Source organism: Diadema antillarum, unplaced genomic scaffold (genome assembly GCF_040938485.1).
Source record: "Diadema antillarum isolate AM-2024a unplaced genomic scaffold, OU_Dant_1.0 scf00000028, whole genome shotgun sequence".
In the NCBI taxonomy this organism is placed as follows: Eukaryota; Metazoa; Echinodermata; class Echinoidea; order Diadematoida; family Diadematidae; genus Diadema; species Diadema antillarum.
The window spans coordinates 7,310,413-7,330,106 of NW_027270917.1; the positions used below are offsets into that span (position 1 = coordinate 7,310,413).

The window sequence follows — 19,694 nt, forward strand, 5'->3', positions numbered from 1 at the left end:
GCAGGGACCTCTGATTAGGTTATACCCTGGATAAAGAAGACCACATTGTAATGATATTATTGGCTGATATCTATATTCTTGTCTAAATTTCATCTTTTTATCTCTTCTTCTCTGTTTGTGTTCTTCCAGGGCCTACTCCTTGGTGGACTCATCCCGTGTGTCTACCTTCCTCATCTCCATCCTCCTCATCGTCTATGGAAGCTTCAGGTGAGTCTACAATCCCTTTCACAAAAACCCAAAATTCATCCTTTTTTGTAAAATGGATTTCTTTCTTGCGTATTGCAATTTTTGTTTTTCTTCCTCTTTCCAAGTCCCTTACAGGGAAGGTCCACCCTGAATTTTTATGCCTCCGCAACGAAGTGGCCGGAGGCATTATGTTTTCGGGTCGTCCGTCCGTCCGTCCGTCCGTCCGTCCGTCCGTCCGTACGTCCGTCCGTATGTCCGTCCGTCCCGTTTTGTTTTTGTCGATATCTCAAGAACCGTGTGGTGGTTTTACATCAAACTTGGTATGAGGGTATATCCTTGGGGGATAATACTTTGTGTGGATTTTAGGGTCACAGGGTCAAAGGTCAAAGGTCACAGGTTATTTTGTGAAAAAAAAAATTGAAATTTCATGTTTTTCTCCATATCTCGCAAATGGTTCAAGGTATCTTCATGGAACTTAGTATATATGCTTGTACCGATGGACAGTGATTATCTAGGGAAGTTGGGGGTCATCGGTCAAAGGTCAGGGGGGTCAAAGGTCAAGGTCAACTCCTCAAAATATCACTACTTTCCTTAAAATGCAATATGCCTGAAGGTTTTTTTTTTCAAAACTTGATGTATGGCATGTATTACCCAATATATATATTTTGGGGAAGTTTCTTGCCAAAAGGTCAAAGGTCAAAATGTAAAAGGTCAAGTGAAAGTGCGAAATTGCACTTTTTCCTCCATATCTCGAAAGTAACTCAAGGTATCATCATGAAACTTACATATTTATGCATGTTCAACCTAACAGTGATTCTCTTTGGAACTGTGAGGTCAAAGGTCAAAGGCCAGGTTTAGATAATGCTATTTTCCCATTTGATACTGAAATTATACTTTTTCTCAATACCTTGAAAATTACTCAATGCATAAACTTATAAAAGGGTCAAAAGTCAAGTAAAAATCATCAGTCCCCCAAATACCTGCACTCTGACATTTTAATCATTCATCCAATTGAACCTAGTTCTAGGAAAGTGAACATTCAGCACATTTGTGTCAAACCTGTCATTTTAATATTTTGCCAATTGTGTGAAACTGTCATCACACATTGTCTTACATTAGACCTATTAGGAGAACCATGCATTATGGCGGAGGCATATCAGTAGCCGTAGCGATATATCTAGTTTTTTATGTGGATAGAAGCAAAAAAAAATATGAGAGGAACAGGGCATTGAAAGTTTTGAGCAAATTCTGGTATAAACTTAGGAAAGTTGTGATGTTTTTGAAGTTGTGATCAATCAAGCACAATTGGCAACTCCATGATGCAGCACTTCTGAGCTCACCTTCAATTCACCCTGTGCATAGAATTCCATAAAATCCTTCTTTTTTATGTTACTGATAACAATATAATTTTGCATGCATGAATTGTATAGAAAACTATCTACTGTAATTGCATTAAGGGTGAATAGATGTATAATAGAAAATTAACATGCTTTGAAAATGAAATTGTCGTATTAGCCGCATTTACACCTACAAACAGGGCAATTTTTAAAATCGCGATATTTTGGTTCCACCGTTTACACTTGCGCAAAAGCATGCGAAGTTTGAGCTTCACGAAACATGATGATTTTTGTCCCCGCCGAACGAGTTCGAGCAGGGGACTATGAAACGGGCTCCGTACGTGTGTGTGTCCGTCCGTCCCTCCGTGTGTCCGTCCGTGTGTCCGTCCGTGTGTCCGTGTGTGCGTCCGTGTGTGATCAAAATCTTCAATTTGCTACTTCTCTGTCATTTATGAGCCAATTTTGATTCTGTTTGCTTTATATGATAGCACTACATGGGAGCTTTGAAACTTCTACACAGAATTTCAGTCGTGACCTTTGACCTTGACCTTTGACCTATATTGTACATTTTGCTACAAAATGCTACTCCTTCGCCATTTCTAACCCGATTTCGATTCCGTTTGCTTTATATGATGGCACTAGGTGAGGGCTTCAAAACTTCTACACAGAATTTTGACCTTTGACTTCTTTGACCTTTGACCTTGATTTTTGACCTATATTGTACATTTTGCTACAAAATGCTACTCCTTCGCCATTTCTAACCCGATTTCGAATCCGTTTGCTTTATGTGATGGCACTAGGTGAGGGCTTCAAAACTTCTACACAGAATTTTGACCTTTGCCTTCTTTGACCTTTGACCTTGATTTTTGACCTATATTGTACATTTTGCTACAAAATGCTACTCCTTCGCCATTTCTAACCCGATTTCGATTCCGTTTGCTTTATGTGATGGCACTAGGTGAGGGCTTCAAAACTTCTACACAGAATTTTGACCTTTGCCTTCTTTGACCTTTGACCTTGATTTTTGACCTATATTGTACATTTTGCTACAAAATGCTACTCCTTCGCCATTTCTAACCCGATTTCGATTCCGTTTGCTTTATGTGATGGCACTAGGTGAGGGCTTCAAAACTTTTACACAGAATTTTGACCTTTGACTTCTTTGACCTTTGACCTTGATTTTTTACCTATATTGCACATTTTGCTACAAAATGCTACTCCTTCGCCATTTCTAACCCGATTTCGATTCCGTTTGCTTTATGTGATGGCACTAGGTGAGGGCTTCAAAACTTTACACAGAATTTTGACCTTTGCCTTCTTTGACCTTTGACCTTGATTTTTGACCTGTATTGTACATTGGCTATAAAATGCTACTCCTTCGCCATTTCTAACCCGATTTCGATTCCGTTTGCTTTATGTGATGGCACTAGGTGAGGGCTTCAAAACTTTTACACAGAATTTTGACCTTTGACTTCTTTGACCTTTGACCTTGATTTTTTACCTATATTGCACATTTTGCTACAAAATGCTACTTCCGGCGGGGACATATATTACGCACCGCGTAATTTCTACTTTTCCTTGTTTTGGTTGGTAGTGCGCATGTGTAATTTACCTCTCTTCAACACGGTAGATGAGTGGGAGCGTGCGCTATTTTGTTCGTATTCACAGCAGTGCAGTATATTTTGTTCACAGCTAGCTGGTTGGCACAATTATATGCAGTAGGTGTGTGAAACTTCATATAAGTGTGGGAAAGTTGATTATCAGAGGCATTCAGGAGGATCATGAAATTTAGATGAAAGTGAGAAGCAGGTCTTTTTTTTACGACTGGTAAGTTATCAGGCGACAGCAAGATTACCGACACTTGTTACGTACTCATGACATGTATTCCTCAAACAATGTATACCGAGAGCAGTGCAGTATGGGCACTCCCAAAATCAACGCATTTCTGGGAAAACATTATTTTGTTAAGTCGTCATGGGGTGATGATACGTGGTTGGAGAACTTCAGGTTTGCTACTAGTTTTCATGTACTATAGTTTCATCAGGGAGAGGGAGGTGAGAGACCACGAGCTGAGGATCGGCCGTTTACCTGTATGCTGTACAGCATCTACCCTGTACCCTGCACAGAGCTAAGAATCGGGAGCATGCGTAAACGCCCGGTACAATCTGATACCAAAAGTCACGTGATGAAAAATTGCGATATTTCTGCAGCTTGGGTTTACACTCGCTATCTTCGCCTCAAACATCGCGAAGTTTCAAAAAATCGCACTCCGGCTGGCGATTTTTCTGGCGATGTTTCGAGGGCGTTTGGGTGTAGTTGCTTAGCAACTTGCACCCAAATGTTGCGATATTAGAAAAATCGTGATTTTTCCAAGCAAGTGTAAATGGGCCTACTTATAGTACAGAGAAAATTATGCAACAGGTGGGGAGGAGAGCTTTTACTGTATATGACATCACAGAATTGCTAATTTGTGCTTGATTGATGACAACTTCAAAAAGTGGTCACTTTTGTAGTTTTCAGCTCAATTTGATCAAACTTTCAACGCCCTGCTCGTCTAATTTTTCTGCTTCTATTCACACAAACTAATTTTCAGGATGGATTTCTTAACTGCAACTGGCAGCTCTCCTTTGCTGTGGTCCATAGTCACACAAATTGTTAGTATTAATATGCTCTTTCCTCAACTCACTGTACTTGTTAATTTATGTCTTTCTTGACTCTTTTCCCATTGCTCATATCCTTTCCTTTCTCCCCCTCTTTCTCTCCCAGTTTCTCTCTCACCGTCTGTTCCCCCTCTCTCACTGTCTTCTAACTTCCCCCTCTTTCTGCATCTCAATCAATCAATCAATTAATCAAGCAATCAATCAATCAATCAATCAATCAATCAATCAATCAATCTATCTATCTATCTATCTATCTATCTATCTATCTATCTATCTTTATCTATCTTTATCTATCTATCTATCTATACTATCCATCCATCGATCTATCCATCTATATATCTGTCTATCTATCTGTCTATCTATCTATCTATCCATCCATCTACATGTATCTGTCTGTCTATCTATCTCTCTATCTGTCTATCTATCTTTCTATCTTTTTATCTGTCTATCTTTCTATCTGTCTTTCTGTCTATCTTATTATTTATCTATCTATCTGTCTACCTTTCTGTACATCTATCTATCTATCCTTTCTGTCACATCAGCAAGTATTCTGGCTTGATTGATCATGTGATATGGCCCCTGTCATTATCGAGCCATGACTCAGCCATTGTACATATACCTCACTGTGCCTTGGGATATTATTGATCGCAGTCTGATGTTTGATATACTCTTCAATGTGGATGTTGTGGTATTACTGTCACTGTGCCTCTTGGTTACACTCCTGTGATTGAAAAGGAAGAAAGATAGAAAGAGAGTATTCGGTTTCCATTGTTCTGAAGATCGGGGCCAATAAACTCCGAGTAAATTTGCTGTCGAGTATGATACAGTTCGTAGGTTCTGTTTGATAATTAAAAGCGAGAACGTACAATACACACAGCTGTGAGGATTACCATCTTGAACGAGCATCGCACAGTATCTATCTATGGACAACTTAAAGTGCAATGCCATGCGACATTCCAGTTGGCTGTAAAGAGAAAAATTCAAATCAGGTCTACAGAATAATAGAAGTTGAATCAAAATGCCACCTATAATGAAAAATTATGTACAATTGTATATGGAATATTAAAATTTGCCACATATTTATAGAATACTATGAAGTAGTTAGATTGGGAGCGACCACTTTCACAAACTGCAAGAGGAAATGATGTTATCACCTCACAAAGTTCACTTTGACTGGTACAAAAATCCGCTAATATTTCCTCCTTTTTTGACATGAAATTGATATGACAAAGTTGCATCCATTGCATCAAATCGGCATAGTCTTTTGCAGTAACCTATAGTGACAATAGCTTTTGTGGAAAAGAGATTAAAGATGCGGAATTATGGACCAAATTCATATGATTTTAGTGACAGAGTTGTGTCCAAACCAATGGGAAACCTGTGATGCAATAATGTCATCACCTCTGCCAATTTATGTGTGTGTTTATAACCAATAGACTTTAAAATCATGTTGGTCTTTCTTCGTTTTATTATGTCTTAGATGAATCTCCTACCATTCTGTTTAACTGATTTTACTTGTACTAGATCTACAGTAGAAATTTTAAAAGTCAACTTTAAAACTGTGGCATTCAATTACACTTGAACTATGTACAAAGGGTATTGCATTCTTTGAGATCGTAAAAGGGTGCATCCGATATTTCACCTTCAGCTTGTAATGGAATCGAGACGTGTGAAAGTTTCACTCTGCTTTTGTTTTTCTTGACAAGTTGTCTGAAAATTTGCCATGTGTGAACATAGTTCAAGGAGACTGTGTTGTGTGTATTTTGGTATTTTTCTTTTGTCTTCCCCTCTCCCCAAACGGTCACAAAAGTTCAAAATGTTGATTTTTTTAAAAACAGTTTTACAGTTTTGCTTTGTCTGACAAACCTGGAGTCTCATACAGAGAATTACCCATTACAAAATCCAAATGTGCCGATTCAAGTTGAAGCATTAACTTTATTCTTCTCAGATGTGTTGCCAGTTGAGGAGTTATCTGTAAATTCAGTGACTTAGAGGCTTTGAATAATCATGCAGTGCTGCATACTGGCACTAGTCCGATGGTTTCTGACCAGTAAAAATCACTGCTGGACCAGTAACTTTTCAGGAATGGACCTGTTAGAAATGTGAAAATTGGGTACCTACTGGTCCAACAGACAGGTTGGACCAGTACAAATAATGGGTTAGTGTGCAGCCCTATATTCTGCATCTGAGATTTAGAAAAACAACAACAAATTAGTAAATGTCCATTCAACATGCTTCTAATTCAGTTTCATTCATTTGAAATAGAAATGTTCATTCAACCTCAACAAATAGTACAGCAATGAATGACAAGGATTATACTCAAAAGATGCACCAATAAAACACATGGTTTTGAACTTCATGGGATCATGTTATCCTGCTCAGACTAAGTGGAATTTTGGACTGCAAGCTGTGTGTTGTTAATGTGATGCAAATACTTCACAAGTGTGGCCTAAAATTTGGCTTTAAATGGAGAAATGACTTTTCAGTCCATCTTCTAAGATAACAGTCCCAAGACCCACAAGCTTATTCAGGGAATAATCTTCCTACTCGGATTTGATTAGCAATTTTACCTGATGAACAATATTCCAAATGGCATCCTGTACAATTCTATGGAAGAAAGCTGCTTCACAAAAGATGCATAGTAAATTGCAATGCAATACCAGGAAAATTATCCCCTGTTATTTGCCATATGTGTCTGAGGCCAGCGTGTATCTATCAAACTGAACTTCAGTGACTGAATTATGTCATCATACTCCAGTGCTCATGCTCACTAGTGAAGGTTGTCTGTCATATTTCCTTACCCGCTGTCACTGAGCCCCAGCAATACTTCTTGCCGCATGAGAAATGAAAATATTGTCTTTGAGCACAATGGCCAATCTAGCCTGGCCTCAAGGCTGATTAAAAATTAATTTTCCCCAGAGAAAAAGTGGTAGTAAGAGGCAGAGACTTAGGGCAGAATGAGAGAAAGATAAAGAAGAGAGAGAGAGGGAGAGAGAGAGAGAGAATTATGGGCATTTTTTCCCAGAAGGAGCTCAATCAAACAGTAATGTGTGAACTTAGCTGAATAGCAGAGAAAATGCATGAAATGATTTTTATAATGTGAAAGAAGATTAAGGTACCGCTGAAAATATAATATGGACATTGGGCAACCTGAGTTTCTTTGAATCATCTATTGTGATGTGATCAATAAGACTTGAAAAATGCTGTGAAGTGTTTGTGAGACTTCCCACGCATCCCCTGTACATGAAATATTTCAAAGCTGAAAAAAAAAAGAATCTCCTTGAAATCCCTCAAAATATCACAAGGGCATTTGTCATCAAAACATCATCTATGACAGAAAGAATGAAATCTGTTGCACACATACACACACACATACACACACACACTCAAAGTTTGACAACTAGGAACAAGGCTACGTTAATTATACATGTGTGTAATTTTGTATGTGTGTGTGTGTGTAGGGGGGGGGGGGATCAACAGGTGGTCTTGTACTCAAGCGCATCTAATTGAAGTACAGTATAAACTGAGAGTTAATGAGCTCCCCAAGTGTGTCCATCAGGAAGGGCAAGGTTACTTCCAACCAATGACCAAACCCACAATATACAAAGTACTTTATGAATACAGGTTTAAAAATCCTGTTATCATGAAATATTTGGGACTCCAAGATACATGTATTTCTTGTTCAAATAAAACATTGTTTGTAAATTCTCCTAGCATGTATTAAAAGTCAACTTCTTATTAAAATATATTACTTTTTTAACTGCATAGTTTTTTCTTAAAAGTCTCAAAAATTTCAGTTTTCCCTTGAAAGTCAGTTGCATTTCCCCCTCAAAATTCCGGAATTTGTAGCTTATTCCAAAATGAATAACACAACTTACACAACTTACACGTTTTTTTTTCTTTCAATTTGGCAAATTCTTCTCAATTTCTGTCTGATTATCTGCAGATTTCTTGAATTTGACTAGTTTAATCTAATCTATCTCCAGTTTAAGACATGCAGTGAAATTCAGATTTGCCAACGTAATGATAACAACTTGATAATTTCTGCTGCTAAATTCTCCAAGGACCTACAATGTGATTAGTTAAAGGGGAACAACTAATTCTATGATAACTGGCTCCCAGGAGACCAGCCTTAGTCGTAAAGTATGAAACGGCAATATGGACAAAAAATGAAATATGAGTTTCTTTCTCAGTAAACTGCATACAGAAAGCTACTAGTGAAACATAAACTCAAGAGTTTATCACAATCAACAACCTGTATGATTGGTTCACTGGAGTACGGACTAAGAAATTACCATTCTGTTCGACTTTGTTGTTATTTTATTATTTTTTTTTTTTAGGGTGGCAGCACTGTAGTTGGGTGTTTCCCCCCCCCCCCAAAAAAAAGAAAAAAAAAAAAAAGAATAAAAGTAAGATTTAGTGTTTTGGGCAAGAAAATTTGTGTGTGTGTGTGTTTATAGTGATCTTAACACAGTAGATAAATGCTAGACATCAAATAATTCATGTAATGTAAATTATTTTTCTTTATCTCCTTCTCTCTGTGATGATGGTGGCAAACAATAAAACACAGCAGTGTAACAGGCAAATATGACATTAGTCATCCATTTCTCGTCATCTGTATCTTGGGAATAGCCATTTTTGCTGGACTCTTGACCAGAAGTTCGCCTTCTGTTGTCCGTGGGCACAATTTGTGGTCATTAACCCTGATGAGAGATAGAGAGAAAGAGAGAGAGAGAGAGAGAGCAATGTCTACAGTTAAGCCTGTGTGTCAAACGAGTGATAAATTAGAGCACAGAGTTGAACCGTACTGATCTTCTGCGGTTGAGCAAGAAAAGGGGATCTATGCCTGAAAGAACTTCAATCAGTACGCAAAAGAGAGGTACAGGCCTGACTGCTCAGTGCAGCTTTTGGTAGGTTTCTCATCTCCCTTCTCCATGCCTGCCCTCCCCAGTCCCATCAAAATTCTTTTCTTTGCCCAATATACTCTCCTTCCCCACTGCTCTCCCCTCTCCTTCCATCTCCATCCCTTCTTTCCCTCCACATTTTTCCTTCTTTTTTACTGTCTCTTCTCTATTCATGTTTATCCCCTGTCCTCCCATTCATGTTATCCCCTGTCCTCCTTTTTTTTTCAAATCCACTCTTTGCCCTTTTCTGTTCTTCCTTCCCTCCTCCCTGTGCTTCCCCTTTTCTGTCATATGTTTACCTCCTCTCTTCTTTCTATCCCTTTCCTTCTCTGCTGTTTTTACTTCCTTTCATCGTTATCTGGTTTTCTTGATCATCATCATCATCATCCAGTTTTGATGTGGCTTTGTTCCCGATAGCATCGGGGGTCGGATTTACCTCTCACTCTAACAGCAACCGCTCTTACACTTTCCAGCCACCTCGTCCAATTTGGGGCATCCTCCTTTCTCACGCACACCATCCCAAGCTCCTCCTCCTCCTCCACCTGTCTCTTCCAACATCATCTTCAGTCATCCTCGCTCTTGTGGCTTCTTCGTTTTAAACTCCAGCACTTTCCTTATAACACGATCATCATCATTTCTCAACGGTTCCATGACACGTGCTCCTGCAATAATTGCTCCCATGAAGTATCGGCACATTTTATAGCCAAACATGAATTCTACCTACAAACATAACCCTAACCCTAACCCTAATCCTAATCCTCACCTCAAACTAAGCCTAACACCCTATCCCAACCCTAATTCTAACCCTGAGCCCTCAATAGAGAACATAACACTAGAGCAATTGTCACAGGAGCAAATGTTGTTCACCTCCTCAATACAAATTGTACATGCCTGCACCTCCCCACTCCATTTCCTCCTCCTTCCTTTCATCTTTCCCTATCTTTCCTCCTACCTCTATCCTTTCCTCCTCCTCCTCCTCTCTCTGCATCCATCTTCCTTTCCTCCCCTCTTATCTCTCATCTCCTTTCCTTTCTTCCTCTTCTTCACCTCTCCACTCATCCTCCCCTTGCTCCACATATTTGTTTTCCTCTTCCTCCCTTCCTTTCATCCCTCTCCTCTCCATACCCCCCTCCAGAGCCTGTTTATAAAATTCATGCATTCAGCTCACCTGCCCTCTGCTCCCGCCCTGAGATAGAGATAACTCTGTTGTTACCCTCCTCACTTTACCTGTAGACTCAAGCATTTACATTTCCTTCCGCTGATGGCCGGAAGAATTGCATTAGCCGGCGACACTGCATTGCTATGGCAACCAGCGCTACGTTAATTCCTTCAAGATGTCTGTAGTGGTTTTTCAGTAGAGTTTGCAGTTCGTTGGTCGTACACTGTAAATACCAGTTGAATAGTGAACACGTAACAACTGTTCCTTTGTACCAGTTTGATTCATTTTGAAATTCCTAGTGTAAGTTCTACTTATCTATCCTTAATTTTTTGAAATTTGCATGAATACCAAAGTTAAAGCCTTTTATGAAATCATATTCAAAATTTGAGACTGCATGCAACCAAATTTATGAAATGCATGCAATGACTTCCACCCAGCATGCGCATACAAAATATCAGATGATTAAAATTTGTCTTCAAAATCTGTAAGTGAGACTTTGTGTAATGCAGTATGTCCAGTGGAGACAAAAATGAACAAAAAAGAACAACAGAAGAAAAAAAATGAAGGAAAGCTTGTTTGATCCAGCAAATATGGTTTTGCTTGTAAAAGGTTTGAGGCATATATTGAATGTGAAACACCCCCTGATTTCACATTTTTCTGGAGAGAGAGGAATCTTATAATGATTCCGCTTAAGCCACACCAAGGACAATATGTTTGTGTGCTCGATTCAAGACACAGGAAAATCAATTTCCTCAAAAGGAAATTCCACTCCAGATTCAACTTTATATCAAGAAGAAGAGAGAAAGGAAATCAAATAGGGAAAGATTAAAATTGTGATTGAACTTGGATAGACAAAGAGAGAAAGATCAAGTCTGGAAATTTGATATACTTTGTATGTAGAAAACACTGACAGTGGTCACTTTCATACATGGAAATTTGAAAAATTTGGGGGAAAACCCCCAAGAAAATTTTAAAAATATACTGTAGGGTGACCATGCCAGGAAGTTTATATCCTCACAAGATACAATAAGTGCTTGATTTGAAGAGCCCTCAAGATGCTATTTCTCATACTGTATACACCATGTATTTCGCGAGTCTAAATTTTCGCGAATCAGGAATTCCCGACGATTTCGCGAGTGGTTGAATTTGCAATCGTGGAGTCCTGTACTGAACGGAGAAGTGTACACGTGTACGTCACATTCATATCGGGATCAGAGTCAATATTTTCGCGTGTCTTTAATTTCGCAAATAGCACCTGACTCGCGAAATTCACGAAACTAAAAACCTCGTGAAATATTCGGCATATACAATATCATATCTTCCTTAGATTAGAACATACTCTAAAAAACACATTGAAAAAAAGAAACGTATGTGGTGATGTAAGAGAATAATTAAGATTTCATTTGTCAACCCAGGAGCATTAAATGGGTTAAACAGCAATTACTGCAATCTTGATTTATTTGATTTATCATTTTTATTTTACAAAAATGGTAGAGGTGACAATCATAATTGGATTGTGAAGTAAATTTTGTATCATATAGTTGGTACACCACTTGATAAAGAAACATGATGGTGTTGTAGCAGTATGGTGTATACACTATATTTGTGGAGACTTTGACTTGTCTTACATTCACAACCCATCTTCTGAACTCTGTATATATATGCCACACTGTAGCTATAACTAGCAAGGCAATGTAAGCTTCTTTCTTTTGTTTTTGTGTGTGTGCGTGTGTGCGCGTGTGTGTGTGTGTGTATGTGTGTGTGTTAATTTGTGCGTGTTGGTTGGTTGGTTCATTTCCCCTCACAAGGAGGTTGCAAAATTCATCAGCTTTCTTCGGTTCCTCAATTGCCCCGTTAGCATCTTGGAAATGGATGGCTGAATCCTCCGAGGTCCTGAAAAATGCATCTTTTCATGAATAATCAATGTTCATTGCTACCCTTCTTCCCTCTTCTGGAAAAATGCACTGAGGGAGACAAAAAAATAAGACAAGAAAGAAAGAGTCACTTGATAGTACCAGTATAATTAATGCTGACTTCTTCTTGTTCCTCTAGTTAAATCCATGACCCTTATTGTCTTTTTTTTTTTTTTTTTTTTTTAGTTGCAGTTGCAGTTGCAGGGAGAAAGAGAAATATTCTGCCATTTTTGTCTTTATGACTCCAATAATATTTTCATTCTCTATGTGGGGAACAAAGTAATAAAAGGGGATATCACTTTCAGGCTGATGATATGCAAGTTGCTAAAGTTGTATTAAGTAGTATGAATGCTTCCCGTCCAGGGGACGTACAGTTCAAATGTGGGCCAACTGTCAAATTACATATTCTTTCATTTGCTGTAATGTAGTTTTTGCAGTTATTCATTTTGTACAGCAAGGCACAGGAATTATGGCAGCCATGACAAATGACCATGCACAGACAATTGTCCTATCTGGATATATATCAAAAACAGGTGTCACAAACATGTTACTGACTCAATTTGTCTGAGTTTTGTAATAGTAAGAAGAACAAATGAGCCCAATCCACATTTCAAAGTGCTTCGTACAAGTACGTTCCCCCATCTGGTGTGAATCGACCCATCCATTTCCATTATGGCTGACGAATCGACAGATCAGATTTTGCTACGAAGCCGCAGGGCACACGCAGGCTGTATTTTATCTTTGTTTTGTTTTGTAGGTTTTTTTTTTTTTGGATGAATTGTGTATGTGTGTGTGTGTGTGTGTGTTTGTGTGTCCTGTGCGGTTTAGAGATGAGGTCCAAGTGTGCTGTGTGCATTAAATTTTGTGAGACAACGTGTGCGCATGCATGTACTTATAAATGTGATTGCCAGATGATGAGGCTCTCAGCAGTGATGCTGCTGTTTACCTTTTATTTTCTGTGGAGGACGCTAATGGAGTTAATCCCCATTTTAGGCTGGGTCTGCTTCCTAATGGGTGGTCAATCTGGCTGGACGCTGGCTGGATGCTCGTCTTTTCAGATTGCATCTTCTGACCGCTAATTGCATTCCTCAGGCTGACAATCAAAATGGCCAGATTTGACCTTATTGACCTTGGACTGTTCCATTGTCCTCTTCATTACAGCAACAATGAGTTTAATATCACACAACACACACACACACACACACACACACACACACACACACACACACACACACACAAACACACACATGGCACATATACACAAATATCGTTTCCTTCATAATCTCATCAGATGGAAGGGGTTATATTGCATTGGCCAGTCATCCAAAGGGCAATTTATCACATTGTATACGCCCGCCCAACACAGAATTATATCTTCTGATAATGCGCACTTTTGCAATATCTATAAACCTCATTTCATGAATCTTTTATTTTCATTGTTTGAAATTGGCAGCCTAAATACAACAACTGGCATCAGCCCCATAGTACTCAAACTGCCGAATAGTACTAAACTGCATTCTTCTGGTTTGTAGTGGTATGAACTTTACACGAGCCATGCAGAAATATTTAAATGTTCTGATAATGCACACTATAGCAATATTCATATACCTCATTTCATAAATCTTCTATTCTGATTGTTTGAAATTGGCAGCCTAAATACAAGAACTGGCATCAGCCCCATATCACTCAAACTGCTAAACAGGACTAAACTGCATTCTTCTGGTTTGTAGTGGTATGTTGCTTGGCTCCTACAGTACGAGAGGACTTGTGTCCGATGCGATCACAGTGTAAACATCTATGGCAGCATGGACGACAATTTGTTCACAATATGATTGTGCATGAATTGGCTCACGCATTCGGGATCAATTATGTAAAATTTCATTTAATAATGCATTGGAAAACTGTGTGTAATGACTGGAGTTCCAGTATTTAGACAATTACAAACTTCTTGATCCTTGTCTCATGTCACTCTGTATGTTCTGATGTTCTGGGTCTCTTGGTTTTACAATAGCGGATTCTATTAGAACTTTTTGCTAAATCATGTGCAGAGAAATGATACCACTCTCTATTTTTTTATCTCTGCATTGCTATCTTTTCTTTTCTTTCTCCTGCAGATCCTTTATCAAAAGTGTCTGCTTTCAAGTGCAGAGAAATGATACCACTCTCTGATACCCCTCATTCCCTATTCCCCTGCACCACCTATTCTGTACCCCTGCACCATTCTCTATTCTTTACCCTTGCACAACTCTCTGATTCTTTACCCCTGCACCACTCTGTATTCTTTACCCTACCATTCTCTATTCTTTACCCCTGCAGATCCATTATTGAAAGCATGCTACTTTTATCCACAGAGAAAGGGCACCAGTCTCTGATTCTTTACCCCTGCACCACTCTCTATTCTATACCTCTGCAGATCCCTTACTGTAAGCATCTGCTTTCATGTGCAGAGAAATTATACCAGTCTTTGATTCTTTACCCCGTGCAGATCCCTGAACATGGACCAGGAGGAGAAGGAGCGACTCCAGCGGGAGGAGAAAGACAACCTGTCGGGGACGACGGCTCCGATCCAACCAGCAGCGGAGAATGGTGAGATGATGCCCCTTTCAAAGGGGCGTGGCACCTGTTTTTTAACTGCAGATTTGCTAGTGTGTTGGTGCAGATTAAAGTTGTTGATTAAAGTTTAAAGGTTCTTGATTAAAGTTTAAAGGTTCAGATTAAAGGTGTTGGTACAGATTAAAGGTTGTTTAATGGTTACTTAATGATTGATGGATGAAACTCATTCCACATCTTCCTTAGATCGGGACGTAGGACCTACTTACTCCTCCCCTCCCCCGCCCCCCCCCCCCCCAAAAAAAAAAAACTAAACAAAAACAAAAACAAAACAAAACAAAACAGCAACAGCAACAGCAACATTGTGTTCCCATCACCACTTTATGGGTCAAACATCAATTATTTTAATCTTAGTAACATATCTTTCATTTTTCTTCTAAAATCGTAGAAGTTAAAATAGTCTCTCCCTGTTGCTGTTACAGCTATCGATACCTTTGCTACTTCTGTCAATGATGCGCATAAAAAAAAAAAAAAAAGATGTTCAGACATAGTACCTCTTTTTGCCCTAATAATGTATGGCTGCTGAGATTACTACCAGTAATTACCACACCATTTGGCCATCTAGCTCTTGAAGAAGGAAAAAAGAAAATGTGGTCAAAATGTTGACATTAAATCTGTCTTCAGTGAGTATTTCCTTTGGTACCCTACAGGACATTTTCAACCCTCATTTGTACATATGCAAATTGTGCAGGGAACAGATCGATAGATAATGTTCAAGGCCTCATCAGGAGGTAAAAAGATTTATGCCGTAGGCTTGTTTGTAGTTCTTTTGTGTGTTTGTTTGTTTGTGCATTTTGACAACACTTTTAGAGTGAGAAAATGGCCAGCTGTAATAGTCAGAAACACCTGATGGTTGAGATGAAAAAAAAAAAATAATTAGAATTTGTTTGTTTGAAAGTTGACAGAGACAGTTTTGTTAGATCACCTGCCATGAACTATTTGAGTTGTTCTCATTAACTTTGAAGACCACTTGCTCTTAAAAGAAAGAAAGAAAGAAAGAAAAGAAACAAAATCCTGAGTTGAACATCCTAACTGCTGGCTTGTATTACTGGGTGTAATCAGGGTGATGGGAACAGACAGATGTGCGAGATGAGAAGTATATTAGATTAGGCGACGCGAGCACAGTCGCGGTTGTGCTAGTTCAGCGTTTGAGAGAGATAGGCTTTGATAGGTGATGGTTGCAGAGGAGCAGTTCGGGAGGGGGGGGGGGGAGGGGGGGGAGCGAAAGATGGGCGTCAACTCCATGTTAGAATTCAAGGAATTGTGGGTGAGGGGGAAGGAGGGGTTATAGAAGGCAATATTGATGTCATTATGTGGAGCTTTTATCTTTTCCACGCTGTATCTTCTACTATTCGATCAAAAATTGTGATCGGCAGTCTGTCTAGGGTAGTTTCGTGTTTACATATAAAGCCTGTTGCCTGATATGGATATTCATTATATGTTTTATAATTTTCTTTTTCCCTTTGGTACCATCAAGAGATGAAGTGATGCTCAAACATTCATTATCTCTGCTGCCTGTCACTTCTCCGTTGGCTCTCGTATTTGCTTTGAGTAGCTCGATATCAATAAAGCAACACAAACAACAGATTGATTCTATTTTTTTTTTTTTTTTGAAAACCATTTTTTGCCAGTTCTTGCTGGTTTACTTCTTTTTTTTTCACTACATTTGTATTTCAACTTGTTAAATTGTTCATGGTAATCACCACTATATGTGCGCACATGTGGCTAAAATTTTACAGAAAGGACACAAATTATTAATGGTAATACACATTATGCTCGAAAGTAGTGTACTTCTAGTACAGTTCACACAAAAAGAAAACAAAACTAAACTAAAACTAATCTAAACAAAACAGTCTGCTGTACAAGCAGACAATGGCAATGTTTTTGCCTGGTATTTAAATGAATGGATTTCTTCCCATAAACAAACGCTATTTAAAGCTGGTTTCAGTATTACAATGTATGCTTGGTCAGTGGGTGTTATTGAAGCAAACACACTACATGTATACAGAGATGAACAAGTTTCCACAAATTTGACGTCGTAGTCAGTCTGTCTGTCTGTCTGTCTGTCTGTTGCAGAATTGTATCTTTCAAATTACTTTTTTTTAGATTTTCAGCAGCTGACTTATAATTTGGCACACATGTCACCAGTTATATGTGGATGTGCAAGACACATTTCTGTAATTGTCAAGAAATGTGTTACCATGGTAACAGCAATTTTTGTAGAAATAAAAGGCATACAAAAGAATTGTAGATTAAGTTAACAAGCCAAGCATTGGCATGGTAACAGCTTTTTTAAATGAAAATCATACCCAAATATTTTGGATTGTAGCCCCCTCAGTTTTTGAGCATTTGATCTGAGTTTGGCACATGCGACAGCTATACATGTACTTTGCAGGTGTACATGATATATCTTTCGTTAGGTCTTTTCTTGAACCTTAATGTTGAATGATGTGTTACCATGGTAACAGCATTTTTAGATAATAACATACAGAAATGTCCTCAGTTTTTATGTTTCCCATCTGACATTCAGCAAATTAGATGATAATTAAAGATAATGAATTAGATGTGTAAGACATTTTTTTTTTTAGGGGGGGGGGGGTCAATGTTGGATGGTGGATTGCAGTGGTAACAACATTTCTAGGAAAGTAAGCAGCACAGAATTTGTGTGGATTGCCAACTTCTTCAGTTTTGGAGGTTTTGATTTGAAATGTGGCACTTGTGACTGCTTAACTTTTACACATTGTGGATACAATGTACATGTATGTGCAAGACATTCATCAAAGGTGTATCCACATCGATTTTTGGGAGAAAAATCTGTACACATGAACATGATTATTGCTTTCCATAGTGAGGGCAATTTGGCGAGATTATCCCATTCAGTAGTATTCCTAGCAATCTAATTTTTATTAGTACAATGTATCTTCATTTGTACTACAATGTAGTAGTAGTAGTAGTAGTAGTAGTAATAGTAGTAGCGGTAGTAATAGTAGTACTTAGTTGTAGAAGTGGTAGTCATCGTCATAGTAGTAGAAGTAGCAGTAGTAAGTATTATCATTTTCACAATTATCATTGGTATTGTTTAGATCTATTTGTCTGCCTATATACCTGTTTGAATCCATGTATTTACATATTCATTCAGTTGTTTATCTGTATATTACATCTCTTTCTTTGTATTCCCACCACAGTCCACAGTATTGACACCACCCAGGCTATGTTCCTCCCTATTGGTGCTTCCATCTCCCTCCTTGTCATGTTCTTCTTCTTCGACTCCATGCAGATGGTGTTTGCGGTTTGCACAGCAGGTGAGTCTCGGCAAAAATCGAAAAACATAAAGTCACCGTTGAGCAGCAGCCACAGTCTCACGCCTGCACAACTATAAACTGACATTTAACTATTCAGACGTTTGCACTGTAACTTCAAGAACTCTTTGCAAAGGTTGCTCGCTCGTCCACACTTGCGGCCAAAATTCTTGTAGTTTCAGTCCTCAAAGTTTGGGTCATGGGTGCGCACGTGCAACAAAGATGAAAGCGTTTGCCACCTGACAGCTATTGATTGTTAAGGCAACAATGCACTCATGAACATTCCAATTAGTGCATGCTTCGGAGGCTCCGCTGCAAATAGTGGACTGGTCATGTGACAAATTTCATGAAGTGTCAGTTGCGAGCGTTCAGACTACACAAACTTTTAGATTTGTGAGGGTTATGGGACATTTCCGTAGTTTGAGTGGGAAGTTTCGTGCGAAGTTTCGTCAAGAAGTTTTTCGTGAAGTTTGCGGTCTCACTGGCACTAAGAACTTAAAACTTTGCGCAATTTTGCCAGTGTGACTGCAGCTAGCATTTCCAGTCGGGAAAAATGAAATTAGATTTTAAGCTGCATGGCCCTGCATGCTACCAGAGTCTTGGACATGATGTCAATATGAAGCTTTGCGAATAAGTTGGGTTGAAAAGGAATACTGAATGCATTGAAGATGGCAAATGAAATAATTTGAATATTTCACATATCAGCTATTAGAACAGACCATTCATTGAATGGTTTATCAGCATGATGACACAGTAGACTCCCATAAATCTTGTTACAATGAAGTAAACATTCAGGACCTTAAATTATGATCCATATATCTTTATATACTTTACTGTTTTGCTATAATGAAATTTCAACATAACAAAAGAAAACTGCCAGTTCCAAGTACTTTGTTAGAATGGGAGTCATCTGTATTTGCTCGTAGAGCTCTCAAACTTGTCTTTATTTATGGTGGATCATCATTTCATACACTTGAGCGTTATCATATTGTTCAGTCAGCATAGCTCAACAATTTTCTGCAATGGAGCCTCCACTGTTGTCAAACAGTGTCTCTAATTAATACCAGGCCGCAGGGAAGCAGCAAACAGAATCTTTTCACAAAATAAATACGGCCCCGCCAAGTCTCCACCATCCTTCCGGAGGCTCCCTGAAAATAATTATCTGTCTCCTGACAAGGAATGATGATGCCTTCGTGATTTTGAAATATCATTTTCATCTTTTGAGATGCAAATAATGTGTAATTATCTCCTTGATTGCTCTCTCGAACGTTCCCTGATTTTCGTTTGTCAACGTTGGCAGCCCAGTCTAATAATTTGCGATTTTGCGATATAATGCGTGTTATCATTGTGGACTGTTGCCGGATTATGCAATTTGAACATTTCTTCAAATATTTCAATGCTTGAGTTTTTATCAACTGCCGTGATTGTGTCAAATATTTTACAAGAAATACTGGTTACATGTAACATGCATGTAATAATATGTGCTTGCTAGTCTTGCAGATTAATATGTTCCTGACTGTTTGAAGAACTGATATTAGGCCTTTTTGAGGGAAGGGGGGATGGTTGGAGTGAACAGATTGATACAGAGAAAAAGCTTTGCTGGTTGGCAACAAATGAAACAAACAA

The 19,694-nt window shown here is 38.7% G+C and overlaps 1 protein-coding gene across 2 annotated transcripts in view; it reads left to right on the forward strand.

Moving 5' to 3' along the window:
• LOC139737331 (signal peptide peptidase-like 3) overlaps nucleotides 1-19,694 on the forward strand; it is a 111,195-nt gene that overhangs the window by 48,875 nt on the left and 42,626 nt on the right. For both annotated transcript variants that reach the window (XM_071648018.1, XM_071648011.1), the window contains exons 2-4: nucleotides 130-207; nucleotides 14,645-14,745; nucleotides 17,955-18,071. In XM_071648018.1, the coding sequence (XP_071504119.1) occupies nucleotides 130-207; nucleotides 14,645-14,745; nucleotides 17,955-18,071 (296 nt within the window). The remainder of the gene's footprint in view (nucleotides 1-129; nucleotides 208-14,644; nucleotides 14,746-17,954; nucleotides 18,072-19,694) is intronic.